The 19208-nt window shown below is 41.6% G+C and overlaps 1 protein-coding gene across 4 annotated transcripts; it reads right to left on the reverse strand.

Annotated features, from left to right (window-relative positions):
* Positions 1–834: 834 nt before the first annotated feature.
* On the reverse strand, positions 835–18464 carry VSIG4 (V-set and immunoglobulin domain containing 4). Of its 4 annotated transcripts, none has more exons than XM_003816913.2 (8): positions 18309–18464; positions 12560–12916; positions 11554–11835; positions 7147–7209; positions 6547–6624; positions 4123–4227; positions 1938–1959; positions 835–1263 (listed from the first exon to the last, which is right to left on the reverse strand). In XM_003816913.2, the coding sequence occupies exons 1-8, from the start codon at positions 18361–18363 to the stop codon at positions 1182–1184; spliced, it is 1044 nt and encodes a 347-aa protein (XP_003816961.1). In that variant the 5' UTR covers positions 18364–18464; the 3' UTR covers positions 835–1181. The 4 variants fall into 4 exon arrangements, with proteins under 4 accessions (XP_003816961.1, XP_003816960.1, XP_008968267.1 ...); XM_003816912.3 differs by having other exon boundaries at positions 835–1597; XM_008970019.2 differs by lacking the exon at positions 835–1263 and adding an exon at positions 1455–1713.
* Positions 18465–19208: the final 744 nt, after the last annotated feature.

A 19208-nucleotide genomic window follows, 5' to 3' on the forward strand; every position in this document is an offset into this window, starting at 1 on the left:
GAGGACTCCTTTTTGTTACTTTCGTGTACTATTTTGACTTCTGTAATCATTGCAAAAGGGGAGCAGCTCCTTATGAAACATGAGTTGACCTAGGGGCTGCATGAGAACCAGAAATAGCAACATGGCAGCTTCCTTGAAGAGTGCAGAAGTTGATTTGACATTAATTACATGGAGAAAATAAAACTGTGTCAACCTGGGTCAGAACAGGTCCTCACAGGGGAGCCTGATTTAAAGGTATAGGAACTTATGTACACATACAAACTCTCTCTCTCTCTCTCTCTGTCACACACACACCCACGCACACACACACACACACACTCCTAGCCCTATTCCTCCTTGAAGAGAAAGGCTTTCTTGCTCTTATCCCCATCTCACATTGTAAGAAGGGGCCAGGAGCTAAAGAAGATAACATCTGAAAAATGCAACTACCCCCAGGATTTTAAGATTCAAAGAAGTGGAAATCCTTGGAAATGGTGCATCCATACTTGGGAAAGAAGGAAATCCCTTCATCTCTGCATTCATAGTCCCCTGAGACAGAAAGACTTTTTCTTTCTTAGGCTTCCAGTTGATGTGGGAAGAATCATCCAGGTGGACCTGGCAGGATGACAGGTTGGGTAATGGAAGCCAGGGGAGTACTGTTTAATCAAGTATTCACTGTTCTCCAGCTGGGCTTACCAGTGGAGTGAAGTAGGAGTGGCATGTGTGGGAAGGGGAAAGACCAAAAAAGCAGAAGTGACATCCATATTCTCAGGCCCCAGCCATCTTAACTAGTCTCACTTTAATTACTTTTAGTAGGTCCTACCATACTGTGAGAGAAGACCAACACGACTGAAGTTGCTGTTATGATTAGATATTTATTGAGCACCAGGAGAGAGTCAGAACATTAGACTTATAGTGGAGGAGCAGAACTGAACCCTGGCCTGTGAAATGACAATTTCAATTAAAAGCTGTCTGGCCCTGAAGAAAGAGAAATGATCCTGGATATAGCTGGTCCTCTGAGCTGGCAGAGCTGAGCCTCCCTCGGGTCTTCTGGTGGCAAGATACCAAAGTTGAATAGTGTCTGTAGGCATGATGACCAAGTCCTAGTGCTATGGGCATCTTCCCTCTGGTATTTAGAGAGGAGTACCAGAAGCCCCCGGCAGAGATACTAGAAGGGCCCAGAGCCGAATCCAGCAGCTGGCTTACTTGAGATGCATCTGGCAAATTCCAGGGCAAAGCCAGTGACTCCCAGGGGCTCCAGTGTTGGTAGGCGGACACTTTGGGCTATCCAGGAAGAGAGGTAGCAGGGAAGAAGGCCATGCAGAAGGCAAGGACTGACTAGGCAATTATGTCAGCAGATCCTGGCCTAATGGGGCATTTTTAACAGACACTTTTGCCCTCAGTGGCCAGAAACTCATAATCCAGAGGAACTGTGTCCAGCAGGCGGGCGTAGTCGCCATTGATCTGGGCGATGATCTGGTACTCCTGTCCTATGCAGGGCTCATCAGAGTAGTTGTTGCCCAGATTCTGGGAAGTTGGCTCATCACTGGAGCAGCCACTTGCGAAGATGGCCACCCTCATGGTTTCTCCAGAGTCGTTGGCCTCTCTGGCATGTGCCCTATGGCCCAAGAGCCCACCACCCATAAGAAGGGACTTGGGGCTGTGGTCCTGGTTTCCCACCCTTCTGCCTCAATTCTTGCCAATTAATTCTCAGGATCCTGCCACCCAGGGATTCTGGAAGCAGAAGGCAGATGGATCTAAATTATCCTTTGTGTTCAGAGGGCCAAAACAACCTCAGAAGGTGCCTGAGAGAGGGAGGACAGCTATGTCCTGACCCTGAAGGCCTCCGGCCTTAGGATTGGGTCTGTGCCACACCCCCCTTCCTCCACATTTCCTGCCAGTAATCAAAATTGAGGGCAGGGACGGGGTCAAAAATGGAAGAGGAGAGACTTTCTTACCTGGCTGCTTCGTAGACATGCTCTAGAAAAAAAGGAGGAATCATGTCAGAAGTTTTCATGGCAAGTGGACAAAGGTCAATCATGGATCCTGGGTACCAGTCAAAAGATGAGGGAAGGGTACAGAGGAGGGGATTTTAATATGTCTTAGCTTTCCAACAACTGGGAGGTATTGGGGAGGTGAATTGAAACACAGAGATGCAAATTTATCAGGTAAAAGAAGGGGAAGCACATTTGGTCACTATCCTTTTTGTCATCTTGGACTCAGGATATTGGGCTGGAGCAGTTTCTCGGTATGGGTTGGGGGAGGGCACTAGAACTGGACTTGCTCTTTACCCAGGAATCTCCCCCAAGGATCCCCAGAGAGTCCTTGTGGGAAACTTGACTGTCAGGCCACATACCAGGAAGAAGGGACTGGATTAGCCTGATGCTGATGGCCGTGACCCAAGACATTCCCAAATGCACTCACCCCAACTATATCCCCAGGAAAAACCATGGTATTGGTTACCATTGCCCCCTAGTGTCTGTGGAGGAGGAGTGTCCTATGTTCCGTACAGGCTCAAAGGCTTAGGTTGGTGCAAAGACAGATATTTCTTTGTACTGCCCTCTAGGTGCTTATAATTTTTCAGGGATGCAACTGGAAATGCAAGCATTAAATGACAACAAAGTAAACAAGGGAAGCCACAGGACTTCTGCCTTATGGTAAAGCCCTGCATTTCTGTGTCTTACTCGCCCATTGGCCTATGAGCACCTGTACCGCAAGGGTCGTGTCTTTTTCATCTTAATATGCTCAGCACCTGTCACACAATAGGTGCTCAGTAATTATGTTAAATTAAATTGATGCTCTGAGGCTGTCTCCCTTATACAGAGATAGGAAAGAGGAATTTTTGGAAATGAGACTAGGTATAAGGAAGTGGTGGGTTGAGAAAATTGGCTAGACCCACATCACAGAGAGCCTTGAATAGAATGCTACATTTTGACCTTTATCCCCTGGGCCATAAGAAGCCATGGAAGGTTTTTGAGAGAGAAACAATTTAATGTGGTTACCGCTTATGCCCAGCCTCATCAAGGCTATATGCAAATACTTTCATTTTAGTGCCCCTGGGGTTTGTAGTCATGTGCTATCAAGTTCAGCCTCATGGTGATAGCCATGCTAACTGGCAAAAGCCAGAGCTTATAATTGAAACCTGGGAGAAGGAGATACTCAAGGCTCCCTTCTGGTGATGGAAATCCATCAGATCCATGGTAGTAACCAGGCTATTTGGGAGTAAGAGATACTACAGAGAATAAGACAAATTGATGCTAGGCAAAATGACTAGTGCACTGGGCATTGAGAGACAGCTAGTATTTTTTTCTTTTAGAAACAAGCATCCCAATTTTTTTCCTCCTCGGTTGGTTCATAGTTTTTAAATGGCTCTGACAACTGTGCTGTCATTATGCCACTTCCATGTTTGAAAAATTTGGTAACTTTTAGTGCCCTTGCAAGGCCTAGTGAAGAAAGTCCAAATTATTTAACCTGGCATTTAAGGCCTTCTATAATCAGGAATAAGCTTTCATTTCCCACTGTACTTCCCTGTTGCCCATCTACAGAAATTTTCTTTATTGATGACCCCACTCTCAGTTGTCTTTTAGGCCCTAACAACTATGCTGATGTAGTTCTCTCTTCCTGAAATACTGTCTCCTTACAAATTGTTTTCATCCTCCAAAATGTGGTCTAAGATATTCTTCCTTCTGAAATCCCTTGCTAATTACCCAAGCCTTAAATTACTCTCTTCTCCTCTGGATCCCTTTAGCATTAATTGTCTTCTCTAGTTTTTGAGCTCATAGCCTCTATTGCTATGTATTGTCATTGATAAATTCCATGTTTCTACCTTGAATCTCCTAAATAAATTGTGAGCAACTTGAGGTCAGGGATTGTGACTTCTCCTTCTCTTGCATCATTACAAGATGACTCATTAGAAAGATGGCTGTACTTGACTGAGTACCAAAGACTAGTGCATTTAGTTCCGTAAGTCTTATGCCATTGTTTGCTCGAACATCTGCCTCCCTGCACCCCAACCTTAACTCCCAAACTAGGCTGGGAGCTTCTTGAAGTGCCTAACACAATGCCTGATACAGAATTTAGGCTCAAGTATACTGACAGAAAGAACAAATGAGCCAAAGCCACCTTCTCATATTCATCACTAACCTTGTTGGGATGTCTTCCGACAGAGCATGATATAGGCCATGGTAAAAACCACCATACAGCACAAGGAGATGATGAGGATGATGGCAAAGACAGGCAGGCTCTTTCCTAGAGGGTAAAACAAGATCAAGTGGTATTTGGTTGAAAATAAGGCCAGAAACAAAAACTCTAAGAAACAGCCTAGACTAAGCCAGGCCTTTTTCTTTTTCATTTTCCATATTCTCCTAACCTTCTTAGCTAGCCAGAGAGACAAAACTCCAGTCCCATGAGAAAGACTTGAGAAAGAGATGCCATGTGTAAACAGGTTCTTCCAGACTCACTGGTGGGCTGATTGGCCTGGGCATTTGAGCTAGTTGTCCATGCTTTCTATAGGGCCAAGACAGAAGGTTTTCACCTTCCCTTAGAAAAAAGAAAATAATATCCTGACTTTCCAGCTTCACCAAAAATGCTACATACCTTATTAAGATTCTGGTCAGTTACTTCTAGCCACAAAGATTCTTCCCATCACACGCTCTGGTCAAGTCCCCAGCTTCCTTCTTTCTCAAAACATATTTCCACTGAGCCACTTGAGACACATATTCCCATTATGCCTAAAAGCTGAAAGAATCAACTGGACTTGGCTTCCAGTCCTAGATCTGTTATTTACTTTCTGTATGACTATGGTAGGCAGAATAATGGTCCTCTAAAGATATTCACATCCAAATTCCTGGAACCTGTCAATATGTTAATTTACATAGTAAAAAGGAACAGAGATTTGAGAATGCTACATTGTTAGTTTTGAAAATGGAGGAAGGGGGCCATGAGCCAAGGAATGTGGGTAGCTTCTAGAAGCCAGAAAAGAAAGACAAGGAAATTAATTCTTCTCCAAACCCTCCAAAGGGAACATAGCCTTGCTGACTGACATTTTGATTTTAGCTCAGTGATAATTGTGTCAGACTTATTTCCAGAAGTGGAAGATAATATATTTATGCTGTTTTATGATACTAGGTTTGGGGTAAGTTTTTACAGCAGCCATGGAAAAATGAATACAGTGACCTTAGACAAAACTTTGACTGTCACTAGGCCTTAGTTACCCCATAAGTTCAATGAAAAGATTGGATGATGTCTAAAGCACTTTTAGCTATAATATTCTGAATCTAAGATGCTAGGTCAGGGGGGATAGAGAGGCGTGAGGAAAGGAACCTCAGTGTACTTAGGATTTGTTGCTGCAACTGGCTTGTTTTCATGAGACTCTAAGATATCGTGTCCTAGGAATCCAGTATTTGTGGTCCTCAGAGTGTCTTGTTGGGACTGAGAGAGCTCAAGTTATAAGCTGGTACAAATCGAAGAAATATTCTCTTTTGAAGAGAGTCAAGTACTAAAAAACTTGGTAGAGAAAATAGGGCGCAGACCCAACATCTAATAACTTTGCCCAAGGTTATTTTCTCATTTTTCCAAACCAACTCCCTATGAGGCATTTTCTAACTTCTCTTCTCCCAATAGATGTTCTTCTCGGAGAGGAACGGAGCTATGGAAATCTTGAAGCCAAAGATGGCAATGCAAATGTGGAACATAAAACAGGTTTGAGTGCTGCCCAGGGATAGCCAAAAAACTCTGCAATCAGGAATAGAGAGTTACAAAGAGCATTTGGAAGTCCACTCTCTCAATTATACACAGGCAGAGAATGAGTACCAGGAGTGATAGTTATCAAACTATTTAATTCCAACCAATCACAACAGATGCCTACTGTAGACTTGGAGTCTTAGAGATTCCTTGGTATACCTTTTGTTGCATGACCATGGGGGTGGTCTAGAGAGTTCTGAGGAATGGGACAAGGCAGCCCCAGGTAATAATGGAGGGCTCAGGGGTTAAGGGGAGCAGCTAATTATCAATTGGTGTGAGAGTGTTCTATTATTTCAACAGTCAATGTAGTCATGTGAAGGCATACCAACTGACTATCAGATGCAGGTGAAACACAAAAGATTTATCTGGGATTTGAATCTCTGAGACCCTGACTTGGGAATTTTCAAGGCTTTGGAGGAATCAGAAATCAGCTTCAAGCGGCTTGAAGAGCCCTGGTTAAGAGCTCAAGCAATGACACTCAGCCATTATCCTTACCTGGTTGAGGTCATGATGTCATAATGTCCCTACCCATATTCTTCCTCAGAATGTTTGGAAAGCATATTACTATGACAACAGAGAACTAAATAAAGGACACATTTATCACTCCCCTTAACCTCACTCTGACTTTGCTCATCCCTGGATCTGTATCTCTCTCTCTACATCCTACCCACTTTACCCATCCTCAGTGCCCTTGACCATTGCTTGGCACATAGCAGGTAATGATTTGCAGAGTTCAATGCTGTAGAACAGTGTGCATAAGGGAAAGTTTTGGTCACAAAGCTTAGAGTCAAGAAGAAAAGATAGAAATCCTGACAATATTCCTACCTGGCCCAGCACTGGTCTCTCCAAGGTAGCCATCCATGTCAGTGGTCCAGTCCCAGGACTGCTTCACTGTAGATGTTGCTATGAATATAGAGAATAGGGTCAGAGATGTCTCTCTTCTATCAAAAAGTTGAGAGATAGGAGATGGTTGCAAAGGTTGGAGTCCTTCTCTGGCCATTTGTGCTGTACTTTCCAGGGTACCTGACCATGTTATCAACCACTAGTACCATGAGATAAGGCATCTTCATTTCTTACTGTTAGGTGTGGGCAGTGAGAAGAATTCCCATCGAGGGGAGGTAATGTACCCAAAGTCACACAGCAAGTCAAACTAGGAGCAGAATAGAATTTAGTGTTCTTGTTTTTTGTATTTCCAATGGGAGTATTCTAACTCTCTCTTTCCTTTTGCCTCAGAAGTTTTCACAAAAAAAGAGTATATATTCATCATTGTTACCTTTCTTTTGTTTCCATTCCTTTACTGCTATGTTCTCTCTGAGGAACCAAGTGACTGTTTATTAGCCATTCCATGGCATTGTGATTCCGTTCTTGGCTACGATGACACCATTTTGAACCTCTACTACTTCCTCAGACCCTAGCAAAACTCACCTTTCAAGGGGTATGTCATGGTTGTAGGTGCCTCAGTCTTGGTCTTGAGTAGCTTTGAGGAGTCTGCAAGGAAAAGGGAACCAATTGAAGGGACCTGGTACCCTTGGGTGAATAGTTTAATGCCCTAGGGAAATAGGAAGTAAGTAAAGGCCATTCAGGTCCATACTTGGACCTGCCTCAACACTTCTGTCATGATGCTGGTAAGTCCTGTGTTGCTTGTTCATCTTTCATACATCAATCAAGGACAGAGTTTTTAATCCAGGATTAATAGATCTCGAAGGAACCTGTAGCTAGAGTTCAGAGAGTCAGTCAACTTGGATGGGAAAATATATTTTATTTTTACTAACTTCTAACTGAGACCTAGTAATTAATTCTCTTGAGAGAAACTTGGGAAGTATCATAAAGAAAGTGGCAATGGGTGACATCAGTGAAAATGGTGACATAATAACCTCCAGAAATTTACCCTTTAACAACATCAGTGAAATAATGCAAAATTTGACGTAATCAACTTTTTTTTTTTTTTTTAGAATTTTGCAAAATAGCCAAAGGTTTGCAGCACCTTAGACAGGATTTATGGAAGAAAAATATCCCAGTTTTGGTAAGAACAGCAAGCTTTGTGCTGTTTTAACTTCTCCTAGTCCCCTTACCCCTTCTACCTCAGAGGTAATCTTGAACATACAACCCCATTCCAGGTGCTGGAGTGAGCCCAACAAACTTCATTTTTGAATAATTGCCATTATTTGGCCTGTCTGGTGGTTCCCTGAAAGACCTGACTCAAAAGACTTGTTTTATTGGTCACCCAGTGCTAAGAGCCTCTCCCCAGGGATGGGGTAGCATTTGTCACACAGCTGCCCGAGGCAATGGATAATAGGTGAGAAAACAAAAAAAACTAACCAAAATAGCCTAAAAAATGGTTGAGGAATAAGATTTCCATAGGGATTTTGAAGAGTTCTGACACAGTTCTGGGAAACTAGGAGGCCACACACAAGCACAGGGCCGTGTACCTGCTCAGAAAAGACATGAGAAAACCATAAGCTCCTCCCTCTTGCTAGCAGAGGAAACAGCATGCTCCGTTTTAGATGTGGCGAAACATGTTAGTAGATAAGTCTGGATAGGTAGACTGAAAACAGACTAAAAGGGTTTGGGCTTTGTTCTTTAGTTGGAAGGATCCATGGGGTGTAACAGAAGGTTACACCTTTTGAGAAAGGTTTACTTCCTTTTGAGAAAGGAAGCAAAAATTGTTCAGTCTATTTTTTTTGGAAATAATTCTGACAACAGTGTGGTAGGATTTTCAAAGGTAAGGCAATAGCATATTTTCCCCATTCATTAACAAATACAGTATTCATCTAGTGTCTAGTGTCTTCTTTGTGCCAGATACTTTGCTGGGCTCTGAAAAACAGCAATGAAGTAGACAGGTAGAATTCTGCACTCTTGAATTTTATAATCTAGTGACATAAAATATATACTAAATAAATATTGAATAAGTTGATGACTTCGTAAGAATGTATGAACATGGGGAGAACATTTAGAAGATGATTGAAATTGTTTTTTAAAAAAGAATATGAGACCATGAGGGTATAGGAAGAGAAAGAAAGAGCCTAATAAGGTATCTGATTCAGTAGGTGAATTCACAGCACTTGGTAATCTTGATGATTATTTGACGATGCGAGGTAAAAGAGAAGGAGGAGTCAAAGGTACTGCTGTGTTTTCTAACAGGTTTGAGGAACAGGTTTGGTGAGTAAAAGGTACATTCAGTTTTGAACACGCTGAAATTAGAAATGAAGCTGTCCAGAAGGTAACTAGACACTGGGATCTAGCAGTCAGGAAAAAAAAATACAGATAATATTATGGTTGGAGAGTCATCAGACTACAGGTGATATTTGAAGCCACAGAAGTAAATAAAATCTCCTGATAATATAGAAATACATGCAGAGATGAATAAGAATTGAGTCTTTGAGAACATTTACAATTAAGGAGTGAATGAAAAAAGAGCCAACAAAGGTGTCTCAGAAGGATCATTCAGGAAGGTCTTAGAAGAACCAAGATAAGTTGGTGTCATCGATAGCAGTGATTAAAATAAAATTGAGGTGGAAGAAATGGCCAACAGGATCCACTGCTACACAGATGTTGAGGAGGAAAAGTATGAATGGAGAGGTCTTGGGATTTGGTGATATGGAGGTTAATGATGACCCCAAATTACAAAGTTATGTTGTGGTGAATGAATTGAGAGGTTCAGCTGGTGGAAGCTACCTTCGTGAGAAGGTTGGTAGTGACCATAGGAGAGATGAGGTGGCAGATGGAGAGAAAGATTTTTGAAAAATAACATATATATATGTATGTGTTAGGCTTGCATACTGACATATATACATATATTATACATGCATATCTATTTGGCTTAGGTAGAGGATAAAGGGTATTGCAGGGCATTGGAGTAGCTGATGTTAAGAGTTCAGGAGGAGGGGCTTGTTGTGGAGAGGAGCAAAGCATACCTTACTCTGAGCCGAGAGGAAATGGATAGGGAAATATCAAGGCAGAGAGGAGGGTAGTTGATAAAATTCACATCTGAAGAGGGCCTGGACCTTCTTACAGAGGAAGGAAGTTACCTTATCTTTTAGGAGCAAGGCTGGGGGCCTGAAATAAGGTAGAAATGTTCTGAAAAGCTGCTATGAGGAATGAGACAAAGATAAGCAAATAGACACACGGCATGGGGTCAGGCAGTAGATATCGCAGAGCATAAAATTAAAGTGGAGTCAATTCATATCTGTGTTTTGTTTTGTTTGTCAGCAAAGCTCAGCAGTCCAAGAACATGAGCAAAAGCAGGGCCTCCAGAGTCATTCTAGAACTAAAGAACAGTGCAGAGTGAGGTGGAAGGGTGAAAGGGCTGAGAGTTCCGTAGGGCAGAGGTGAAATAGGGGGTCAGACTCAGGGGACAAGGTTGGGTGGACAGGGAGGCAGGTAGAGGTAGCCAGGAAAGATTACCTTGGCTCACAGAGCAGGGAAGAGTGGAAGGCTGAGAATAACTTCCCTGAGCCTCAGTTTTCCTATCTATCAGTAGGGGGCAATGGCGAGCACTGCTTAACAGCACTGTAATAAGCATTGACTGTGAGAAGGAATAAACAGGAGGGTTTACTGTGAGCAAGTTCTTGCCTAGGTGGTCTGAGAAGTAACTCACAGAAAGGCAAGAATGTTCAATTAGTCTCTTTATGAAGTATACATTCTTGGGCTTGCTGGTCATGCCCTGCCCTCTCTGCTTGACCAGACTGTCAGCTCTTAGAGAACTGGGACACTGTTCATATAACTTTCAGGGCAGACCACTCTTTTTCCTCCCAAAACTAACAAACCATGATCTACAGCACACACATCCTCACTACAGCTTAACTTTGGGAAACAAATTCCTCCAGGCAAACACAAGAGTCTCAAACCAACATCAGTCTCCTAGCCCAAATGGTAATAAGCCATTTGGGCTAGGTTTACGCCCTCTCCTTACACAGAACTATCCTCAGAAGACAATAATTTTCAGATGGTTCTGAGGGCAATTCCCTAAAATCAGTTAGTTTCCAACATGTTTTGGGCAATGGTAACCTTGTTGGGGTGTCTTTCTTTCCAAGGAGATCTCTTGAAAGCTAAGAAAACCCATCTGGACATATCACTGCTGGACTCTTCATTTAAGCCTCAGCTTACAGTCTTTATATGCATAGTTTGTAGTGCTCCCAGGACAGTGCTGTAAGAAATAGTCAGATCTTGATTAACAAGAGCCCATCTTCAAGGATACTTCAACCAGAACTTGTATTTGGGTTTACAATGAAGTGGGGGAGGGAAGTTAAAAGAAAGCATGTAGATATATTAGATCAAGCCTAATCAAACAAGCAAAACAATAACCAAACAAACAGAACACACAAACAAAAAACAACAGCTTTCAAAGGGTGCCCAGGATCTGATATAGATTCAACCATGAGAAACAATCAGACATAGTAGGAAGAGCATGAAATCTGAGTACAAATCCAGATTTATACTTCCTTGCTCTGAGACCATGGGCAAGTAGATTCCCCTTTCTGACTCTGTTTCCTCTTCTGTAAAGTAAGAGTAATGATAACTATCTCATGGGACAGTTGTGGGGATTCAATGAGAAAATGTGTGTCAAGTTATTGTACTTTGTATCTGGCAAATACAATGTGCTAGTAAATCTCTCTTTCCTTTACCGTCTTTATCTACTTAACCTATGGCATGATAGGCAATGCCTCTATCCCTGTTGTCCCCAGTCCAAATTTTTTTTCTTTGTGATTGTACAACCATTGCCTGCTTGGGATCCTCCTCTCCCAATTCTTCTTTTGCATAAGGGCACCTTTTGAGGTATCTTTGTTTCAAGCTTGTGTGTTAATATGCTCACCAGGAAAGAGGGCCGCTCACCTTTGACGACAAACTTTACAATGTCGCTGTGCTGCTCAGAGCCAACCTGGCCCTTGGCAGTGCAGAAATAGGAGCCCGAGTCGGCTACCACCGCAGGCTTGAAGAGTAAGGTACTTAGGGTTGCTACTTTGATGGGTTCCTGGTTATTAGTCTGTTGCTTATACCAAATATAACTGATGGGAGGAGAACCCCGAGCCTGGCATTGAAGGCTAATCCTCATTCCCTGGGGCACCGTGAAGCCATAACCGCTGCCAGTTGTCACCGTGGGCTTGGAGACAGAGACTGCAAAGAAAAGACAAGACAGGAAACTCTGGGCAGTCATAAGGGTATGGGACCAAAAGGCTGAATCATTCTTGTTGGGCGTAAGGGCATGCATATATCTGCAACTGGAACTAAAGGGGGCTTCTGACTTTGGAGGAAATAGGAAGGAAAGGGCAATACAAATAAAATGGCTTCCTTTGAAGGTAGGTACTTTTTGGTATTACCTGGGGTTTTGGAATACTTAGAAGTAAAAATCAACTGACCTTTAAAATTAATGTAGTTTGTTCTGGGGCTCAAGTAGAGCTTTTGATTACCTGCAGTTGTGGATTATCAGGGCCAGACCTTTGTAAAATTGTCCAGCAAGCAAACTTATCCTGGCTAACCTCTGCCTCCCTTTCCCCAGAGCTTCTCTATCAGCATCTATCTACAAATTAAATGTACTCATTTTTGAGTTGTAAAGCCCAGAGCCCAAGGAGGGTAACTAGTCCATGGATACTGGCATTTCTGGGACACTCGAAGGGATAGAGATTTGCAGGTCAGGAACCCTTCCCAGCACTTCCTAAATTTAACCATGGGAATGCTGACCCTAAGAATCCTCTGCCTGTCCACTTCCTCTGATAAGCACATATGCCTGTGGAGAGCCTCTGTATAAACAAAGGCCTCTGGATTTTTCAGGCTTTTCTAGAATTACATCCACTATTGATTCATTGATTATCAGTGCTTTCCTACCCCCATAGTGACTCACGTTTCTGGACACGGAGCTCAGTAATCTTATCTCTCACGACTTGGTTGCCATCAGGAGTCTGCCAGGTAACTTCACACGTGTAGTGGCTCCGGTCATCCATCTCCAGGGTGCTCAATTGGAGGGATACATCTCCTGGAACCTTGTGGCTCACATGCAGGCGGCCCTGGTACTTTGCCTGCTGGATATGGTCTCCAGAAGAGTCACGTAGAAAGATGGTGACAGGGTCTGAGCCACGTTGTACCAGCCACTTCACCAAGACTTGGGTGTAGCCTTGCAGGGGGTCATAGGTGCAGGGAAGATTCACATCCCCTTTCCAAGGTCCTGTTACACTCTCTGGCACTTCCAGGATGGGACGGCCTGAAGAGGCGGAACAGAGGAAAGAAGCAAACGTAGATGGCATACCTACTTGGCAACTAAGGTGACAGTGACAAACCTCAAAAGGTTTCTGAGAAACGCCACTCAACTTTCTTTCTATCACACTTTTGTGTACCTGTGCCCTTTTGCTCTTTGCCAGCCTTCTCGTCAATCAGAACCAGTCTTCAGAATGAAAGCCTTTAACATTGTTTAGATCTTGTGAGTTTCAAGTCCTTTTTATGTTACTGTCTTGCTATGAAGGTGATCCTAGGTAAGTCACCTTCTTACCGTGGAAGATTCATTTACTTCATCTATAATGTGGAGAGTTTGGGTGGTAGGTGCTCTAGATATTCTATCAACTCTGTCATTCTGCAAATCCATGAAAAAATTTTCTTTTCACATTTTCCAAAAGAGATGTGGAAGCAAAAATGCTAAGCATTTGGGTCTGGACTATTTCATTTTGTGTAAATTTGCACCTGGAGAAAGGTGGAGGCTTTTGAGATCAGCAAGAAAGGGCCCTCTGCCCTGTTATCTTCTCTTGTTCCCTTAGAAATCCTCAGTGAGTGGGGTCCCAACCCTAAGCTGTTCTCTGGAAGACAGGCAAAAGGAAATACTGAGGGTGGAACCAAGTGTGAGGAAGAAGTCTGGATACACATTCCTGTTTAACAAAATCATTAGCTATTGTTAAATTCAAAACCTGCACTTCGTAAACCTGACTTTTTTTCTGATTTCTTTTGTTTATTTTCCTTTTGGTTTCTCTTAGTTCTTAGCAAGGATACATAGGAAAATTTCATCTTGAGGGGGAAAAGATTGCATCCATTTTTGGTCTAGAGAGGAAAAGGTTCTGAGTGAAATCCTGAAGCTGGCTGTAGTAGGGGTGGTGATAGAAGCAATGGGAGATTGCTCCTTGGCGTGTTTGAGAAGGAAACCCTTGGGGATGGGGGTGGTGGGGAAGGAGGTGGGGATGTTGAAACAGTCATTGCCTCCCATCAGAATTTTCCATTCATAAGCTCTTATTTAGAAGATTTTTTATTTTATTTAGCTGGGGCCAGGAGTGTGGGGTGGGTATATTTAGGCAATATATTCATGTCTCTCCTAAGAGAGGTGGTTTCAAAGATATGAGGTATTCCTGAATAAAAGTCTTTTATTGAGCCTAGAAATTCCAGTATTCAGTCAAGCGGATGGAAGATGACATCTTTTGGATGGGTTGAGTGTATGCGTTCTAACTCCCAGAATGTACTGTCCAGCATCAGGACTTCTGTTAATAGAGATATAAAATCAAGCCTCTAGCCTGTGCCCTCACCAGGGACTCTTAGAACATCAATAGCATATTTTAGTCAAGAAAAAGCCCTTGAGTAGAAAAGAATAAATAACATAAGTCCATGTTGCTAGATCCACTACATACTCTCTGGAATGCTTCGAATTTGGCAGAGAGCAGAACTCAGACCTACGAATGGGAATACAAGAGGGGCAGATTTTGGTTTGCTCTATTTTCCTAATTCTATTTCTTTTTATGTTATTCTTGTCTGCTTTTCACATCGCAGAACAGATGGTTTGCCTTAAAACGAACTTTGTGATTAATCAGAGCTGTCTATGGATGGATTAAACTGTCTGGGGGAAGTTCTAGGCTTTGTTTGGGTCTTAGCATTGCTCTTTAAGGTCCCTTCTAATCTTAGGTGGTCAAGTGTTAATAGGCTATAATAGAAATAGAAGTTATGTAATTATAGGTTCCAGCTGGTGGTGAATTTTCACCAGGTAGTGGGTTTCACTGTGCCATAGATAGTTCACACCTCCATGTGATTGCAGATACAGCTTTTCATTATCATGGACACACATGCCCATACATATTTTTGGCCACATGCAAGCACAAACATACCATGCTTAAACCCCATGAAAACTATCTGAGCCTCTTGGTTTAATAGGCTATTTCCCATTAATCTTCCTCTGGACTTTCCCAATGCTCTTCTCTGAAAAGCATTCTCACATTCCCCTCTTGGGCAACAAAGCAGCATTCTGCTGTGAGTTGAAAATGCCTTTGTCTATGCATATGCAGGTCTTCCTTCTGACCTTAGGGGAGCTGCAAGGCCTGGCTTGTGTTTTTCCTCCCTGGGAATTTGCTGGAAATTCTCACAAAGCTCAGTCTGGCCTGTCAAGAAAATTGCTAGATAGTCTCAATTTCTCAGTTTTGAAAATCACTTCTGGAAGTAGGTCAGTCTTAACTCCTCCATCCCAGAATGAATAGGACAGAGTTGGTAACTAGACTTCCCAAAATGGCATGTTTTTTCCCCTTTTACTTTTTTTTTCCTCTCCCTTCTTCCTCCTTTATTTCTTCCACTCATTGTTCCATTATGCTTCCGTTCCTTTTTTCTTCCTTCTCCTTTTTCTTATTCTTATCTCCTCTTCCTCCTCCTGCTTCATTAGTTGCATAAAGAGACTGGATTATAGGTACAGGACATCACAAGAAAAATGACATTGTACTATTCCTCATGTTCTCTGATCTCCAAAGTGAAGTAAACCACAATACCACTGACTTGTACCTTCTACCTTTCCTTGTAGTTCCCCTAGAATCAAGTAGGAGCCCCTAATGAGAGCAGGAGGGTAATGAAGGACTGTATGATATAGTAGGAATAACACTGATCTAAGCGCAAGGTCTGCCTTACCACATATCTCTCTGTGTGACCTTGGGTAAATTACTAAACCTATCTGAACTTCGAGTCACTATCAGTAAAGTGGAAGTAATAATAAAGGAAGTAATATTATAATATAATATATAATATATTTATAATATAGATAATATTTAATAATATAATATAATATATAATATGATATATTAATAATATATTATAATTATAATTATATAATATATTATATTTTTAATATAATTATTATATTATATTATATTATATATTATATGATATATTATATTATATATTATATTTATTATATATTATAATATATTATATTATATTACATATAATATAATATATTATAATATATAATAAATATAATATATAATATAATATATCATATAATATATATTATATAATATAATATATTATATAATATATATTATAATATATTATATATTATATAATATAATATAATATATATTATATAATATATTATATAATATATAATATATTATATATTATATATTATATAATATATAATATATTATATAATAATAATATAATATAATATATTTCTAATATATTATATTATATTATATATTTATATATTTATTATATTATATTACTTCCTTTATTATTACTTCCACTTTACTGATAATTACTTATATATAATATATAATAATTATATAATTATTACTGATAATTACTTATATATAATATATAACATCATATTATATTATACTTATTACTGATAAGTATATATACTTATTACTGATAAGTCTCTTTCTGAATCCCCTTCCTCCCATCATCACAAAGAGGTTGACATTTTCCATGTCTCTATCCCATTCCCCCACGTGACTGGCTTCTCTCCCTTTCCTGGAATGCCTCCTGGATGGAGGATTACCTTATATAATAGATGTTTATAAAATGTTTCTGAAATGTTTAAAATGTATATAAAATGTGAATATTAGAAATTTTTTAAATTTTGATTATCTTGACATATCTCTTAGCCCCACAGGAAGAGGCTAGCAGCTTACTCTGGCCCCTACAGGCTTTTTAGCAGTGAAGCTGCAGTCCCACAGAGCTGTCCAGCTGAGAAACCCCTTTAAGACCAGTCAAGTCAACCTCCTCACTGTACAGATGGGCTAGGAACAATGAGGTCCAGGGAGAGGGAAGGTATTATTTGCAGCTCAGCATAACCTGAGCCTCAGGTCTATAGTATAAGATCCTGTGTACAAATGGAAGGCCTGCTTCCAGGTCTGGAAAAGCTCATAGGCTGGGGAAGGAACAAGACACGTGAGTGCTCTCTCTCTCACACACACACACACATGAATGCACACACACATACACACACACAAACAAAGGATTTAAATTTAACATTTCTAAAATGCTCCCTCAAGCCCCAGGCTTAAGCCCTAGCTCAAACCAACAGACTTGGAGAAGGTAGAGAGATACATTATAAAACCTGCTAGAGAATGGAAATGTGGTAGTTATAGAAAGAAAAATGTTTTTTCAGGAGCATTAACTCTGCCACTAATGCTCTTTGGCTTGGGGGCAAATTATTTTTTCTCTTGGTTGACTTAATTCAGAGTCTTTTCTAACTCTGAGGTTCCAGAGTGTGATGGGTCACAGAGCCCCAGGATAGGGTAACCTAATCAGAGTCAGCTACGGAAAGCTGGATTCTTTCTGACCTAACAAGTGACACCAAGCTAACACCTATCCAGCCTTTTTCTCTAGGGATAATAGGGAAGCAGCAAAATCCCCCTTTACCCTATATTGGATCTCACTTAGCTGTTACCCAGGTTGAGTTTCCTGAAAATCCATCTCACTTCTCAGGAGTGTAGATGAGGATAGAGCTTCCCAAGCTCCAAGGAAATAATGCCACTATGGAATAGTCCATCCTCCTTTGGGATTTGTATCCAGCCCATAAATAGCCCAGACAAATTGAGCCATGTCTATAGGGAAGTGAGTTAGCCCAGGAATGGGTAAGAAACCAAGTCCTATGAAGACCAGTTGAAAAAGCCGGGGCTGTTCAGCTTGGAGGAGAGAAGAGTCAAGGAGACATAGTACTTGTCCTCAGGGCTTTGAAGGGCTATCACAGGGCAAGGAAGCATCTATGTTCTGTGTAGCCCCAAGAAGCAAAGCTGGGGTTTTTGGATGGAAGTCAGAGGGAACTGGATTTAGTTCAACACAAATAAGAACTTTCTAACAGTTGGAGCTGCTCCTGGATAGACTAGATGGTCTGGGGAGGTAGTGAACAGTGAAATCTCAATCACTACTGGATATTTCTGAGCACTTATTCATGACAATGAAGGGTGGTATAGGTTATTTCTATAGTCCTATCCAACTCTTAGAAAACACTCCTTCTTCGGGGGCTGTATATTTTAACAGAGACCAAAGCTTGGAAGCAGAGTGGTTAAGTCCAATTGTAGAATTTTAGATGAGAGACAGCAGATGGAGGAAAGATTCGGATGTCATTGGGAACCTTCTTGATGCCCCTGAGATACAAGCCCTAGAAAATAATGCAGATGTGTTCCAAGAGAAAAATCCTTTTTCAATTTCTGCCCAAACTTGCCCTCTGGCTTCTTCAGCAGCCTTCAACCACGTCCATCCGTTTTGCTCAAGGCTGAGAGAGCCTGCAGAGTTTGGCTGAGAAGACTCACCTGCCCAGTAGGAATAGGCTTTCCTTAGTAGACATTAAACACCAACCCTCTAGCCTTTTGCCTAAGCCAGCAATGGCAGCCAGGCCCCCCTTTCTGCCTTACCATAAGTGTCCACTGTTAGGTGCCCCAGGAGTAGCAGGCCCAGTAAGATCCCCATCACAGCCAGAGCTACTTCTGTCCTTTCTTCCAGCCTCCTGCTACCAAAGAGGCTCAAACTTCTGGTGGCCGCCAGTGTCTGTGCCTGCTTACTTCCCTTCCTTCCCTATATCTCTCACTCAAACTCCTAGTCCCATCACACATTCCCCTTCCTTCCCTATTTCAGTACAGGTCATGTGGGGTGCCCCCCTTCCCCCACCTCCTTGGGGTTGGAGGTTCCAGGATGAGTGAAGCAATTCTTCCCCCTGCTAGGGTATTGACTTGACTTTCCTTGGAGCCAGTGGGGCTTTCTGGTCTTTGATCTCCTAGGCTGTATTTATTTTGAGTCTCCTCCACAAGATTCAGAGGTTGTGGGGGCGACCTTTGGGATGAGTCTTCCCACTCCAGTATGGCGGTGTTTTCCTTTGTGGTGAGCCCAGGGAGAAGAGATCAACTTTGCTGACCTACCCAATTTTCATTAGTTGTACTGTTAACCCTTGCCTGTGCAGCCTATGCAAATGGACAGGGTGTTGGGCCCGGGGTGCTTTTGGGCTTAAGAGTACAAGAGTTTAGTGTATTAAAGGGCTTTCTACACATCAAAGCTTGAATAATTGACAAGCCAATAGATAAGGCTGTTATGGGTGAATATGCCTCATATCTCATATTGGGGAAGCTCTTTGAATCACTTTCTACAATGGCTCCACCTCTCTGATGGTAAGGGAGAATTCATTTTCATTAATGTTCTCCGTGCTTTTTCATAAGGAATTTATTTTTTACTTCTTTTAAGGGAAATTTAAGCCTAGCCTCCAGTGCAGCAGCCCATTAGTGGTATGCTGTATTAGGTTGAATTTTTCATTGACTTCCAAT

This window comes from Pan paniscus, chromosome X (genome assembly GCF_029289425.2).
Source record: "Pan paniscus chromosome X, NHGRI_mPanPan1-v2.0_pri, whole genome shotgun sequence".
NCBI classification, from domain to species: Eukaryota; Metazoa; Chordata; class Mammalia; order Primates; family Hominidae; genus Pan; species Pan paniscus.

What these genes read in the sequence shown, in the direction of transcription:
- VSIG4 (XM_003816912.3), bottom strand. Translation starts at nt 18,363, where the DNA reads ATGGGGATCTTACTGGGCCTGCTACTCCTGGGGCACCTAACAGTGGAC. An exon ending in TGAGCTCCGTGTCCAGAAAC is followed by an intron (nt 11,836 to 12,559) that starts GTGAGTCACTAT and finishes TTTTCTTTGCAG; the next exon opens with TCTCTGTCTCCAAGCCCACG. An exon ending in CATGACATACCCCTTGAAAG is followed by an intron (nt 6,625 to 7,146) that starts GTGAGTTTTGCT and finishes CTATATTCATAG; the next exon opens with CAACATCTACAGTGAAGCAG.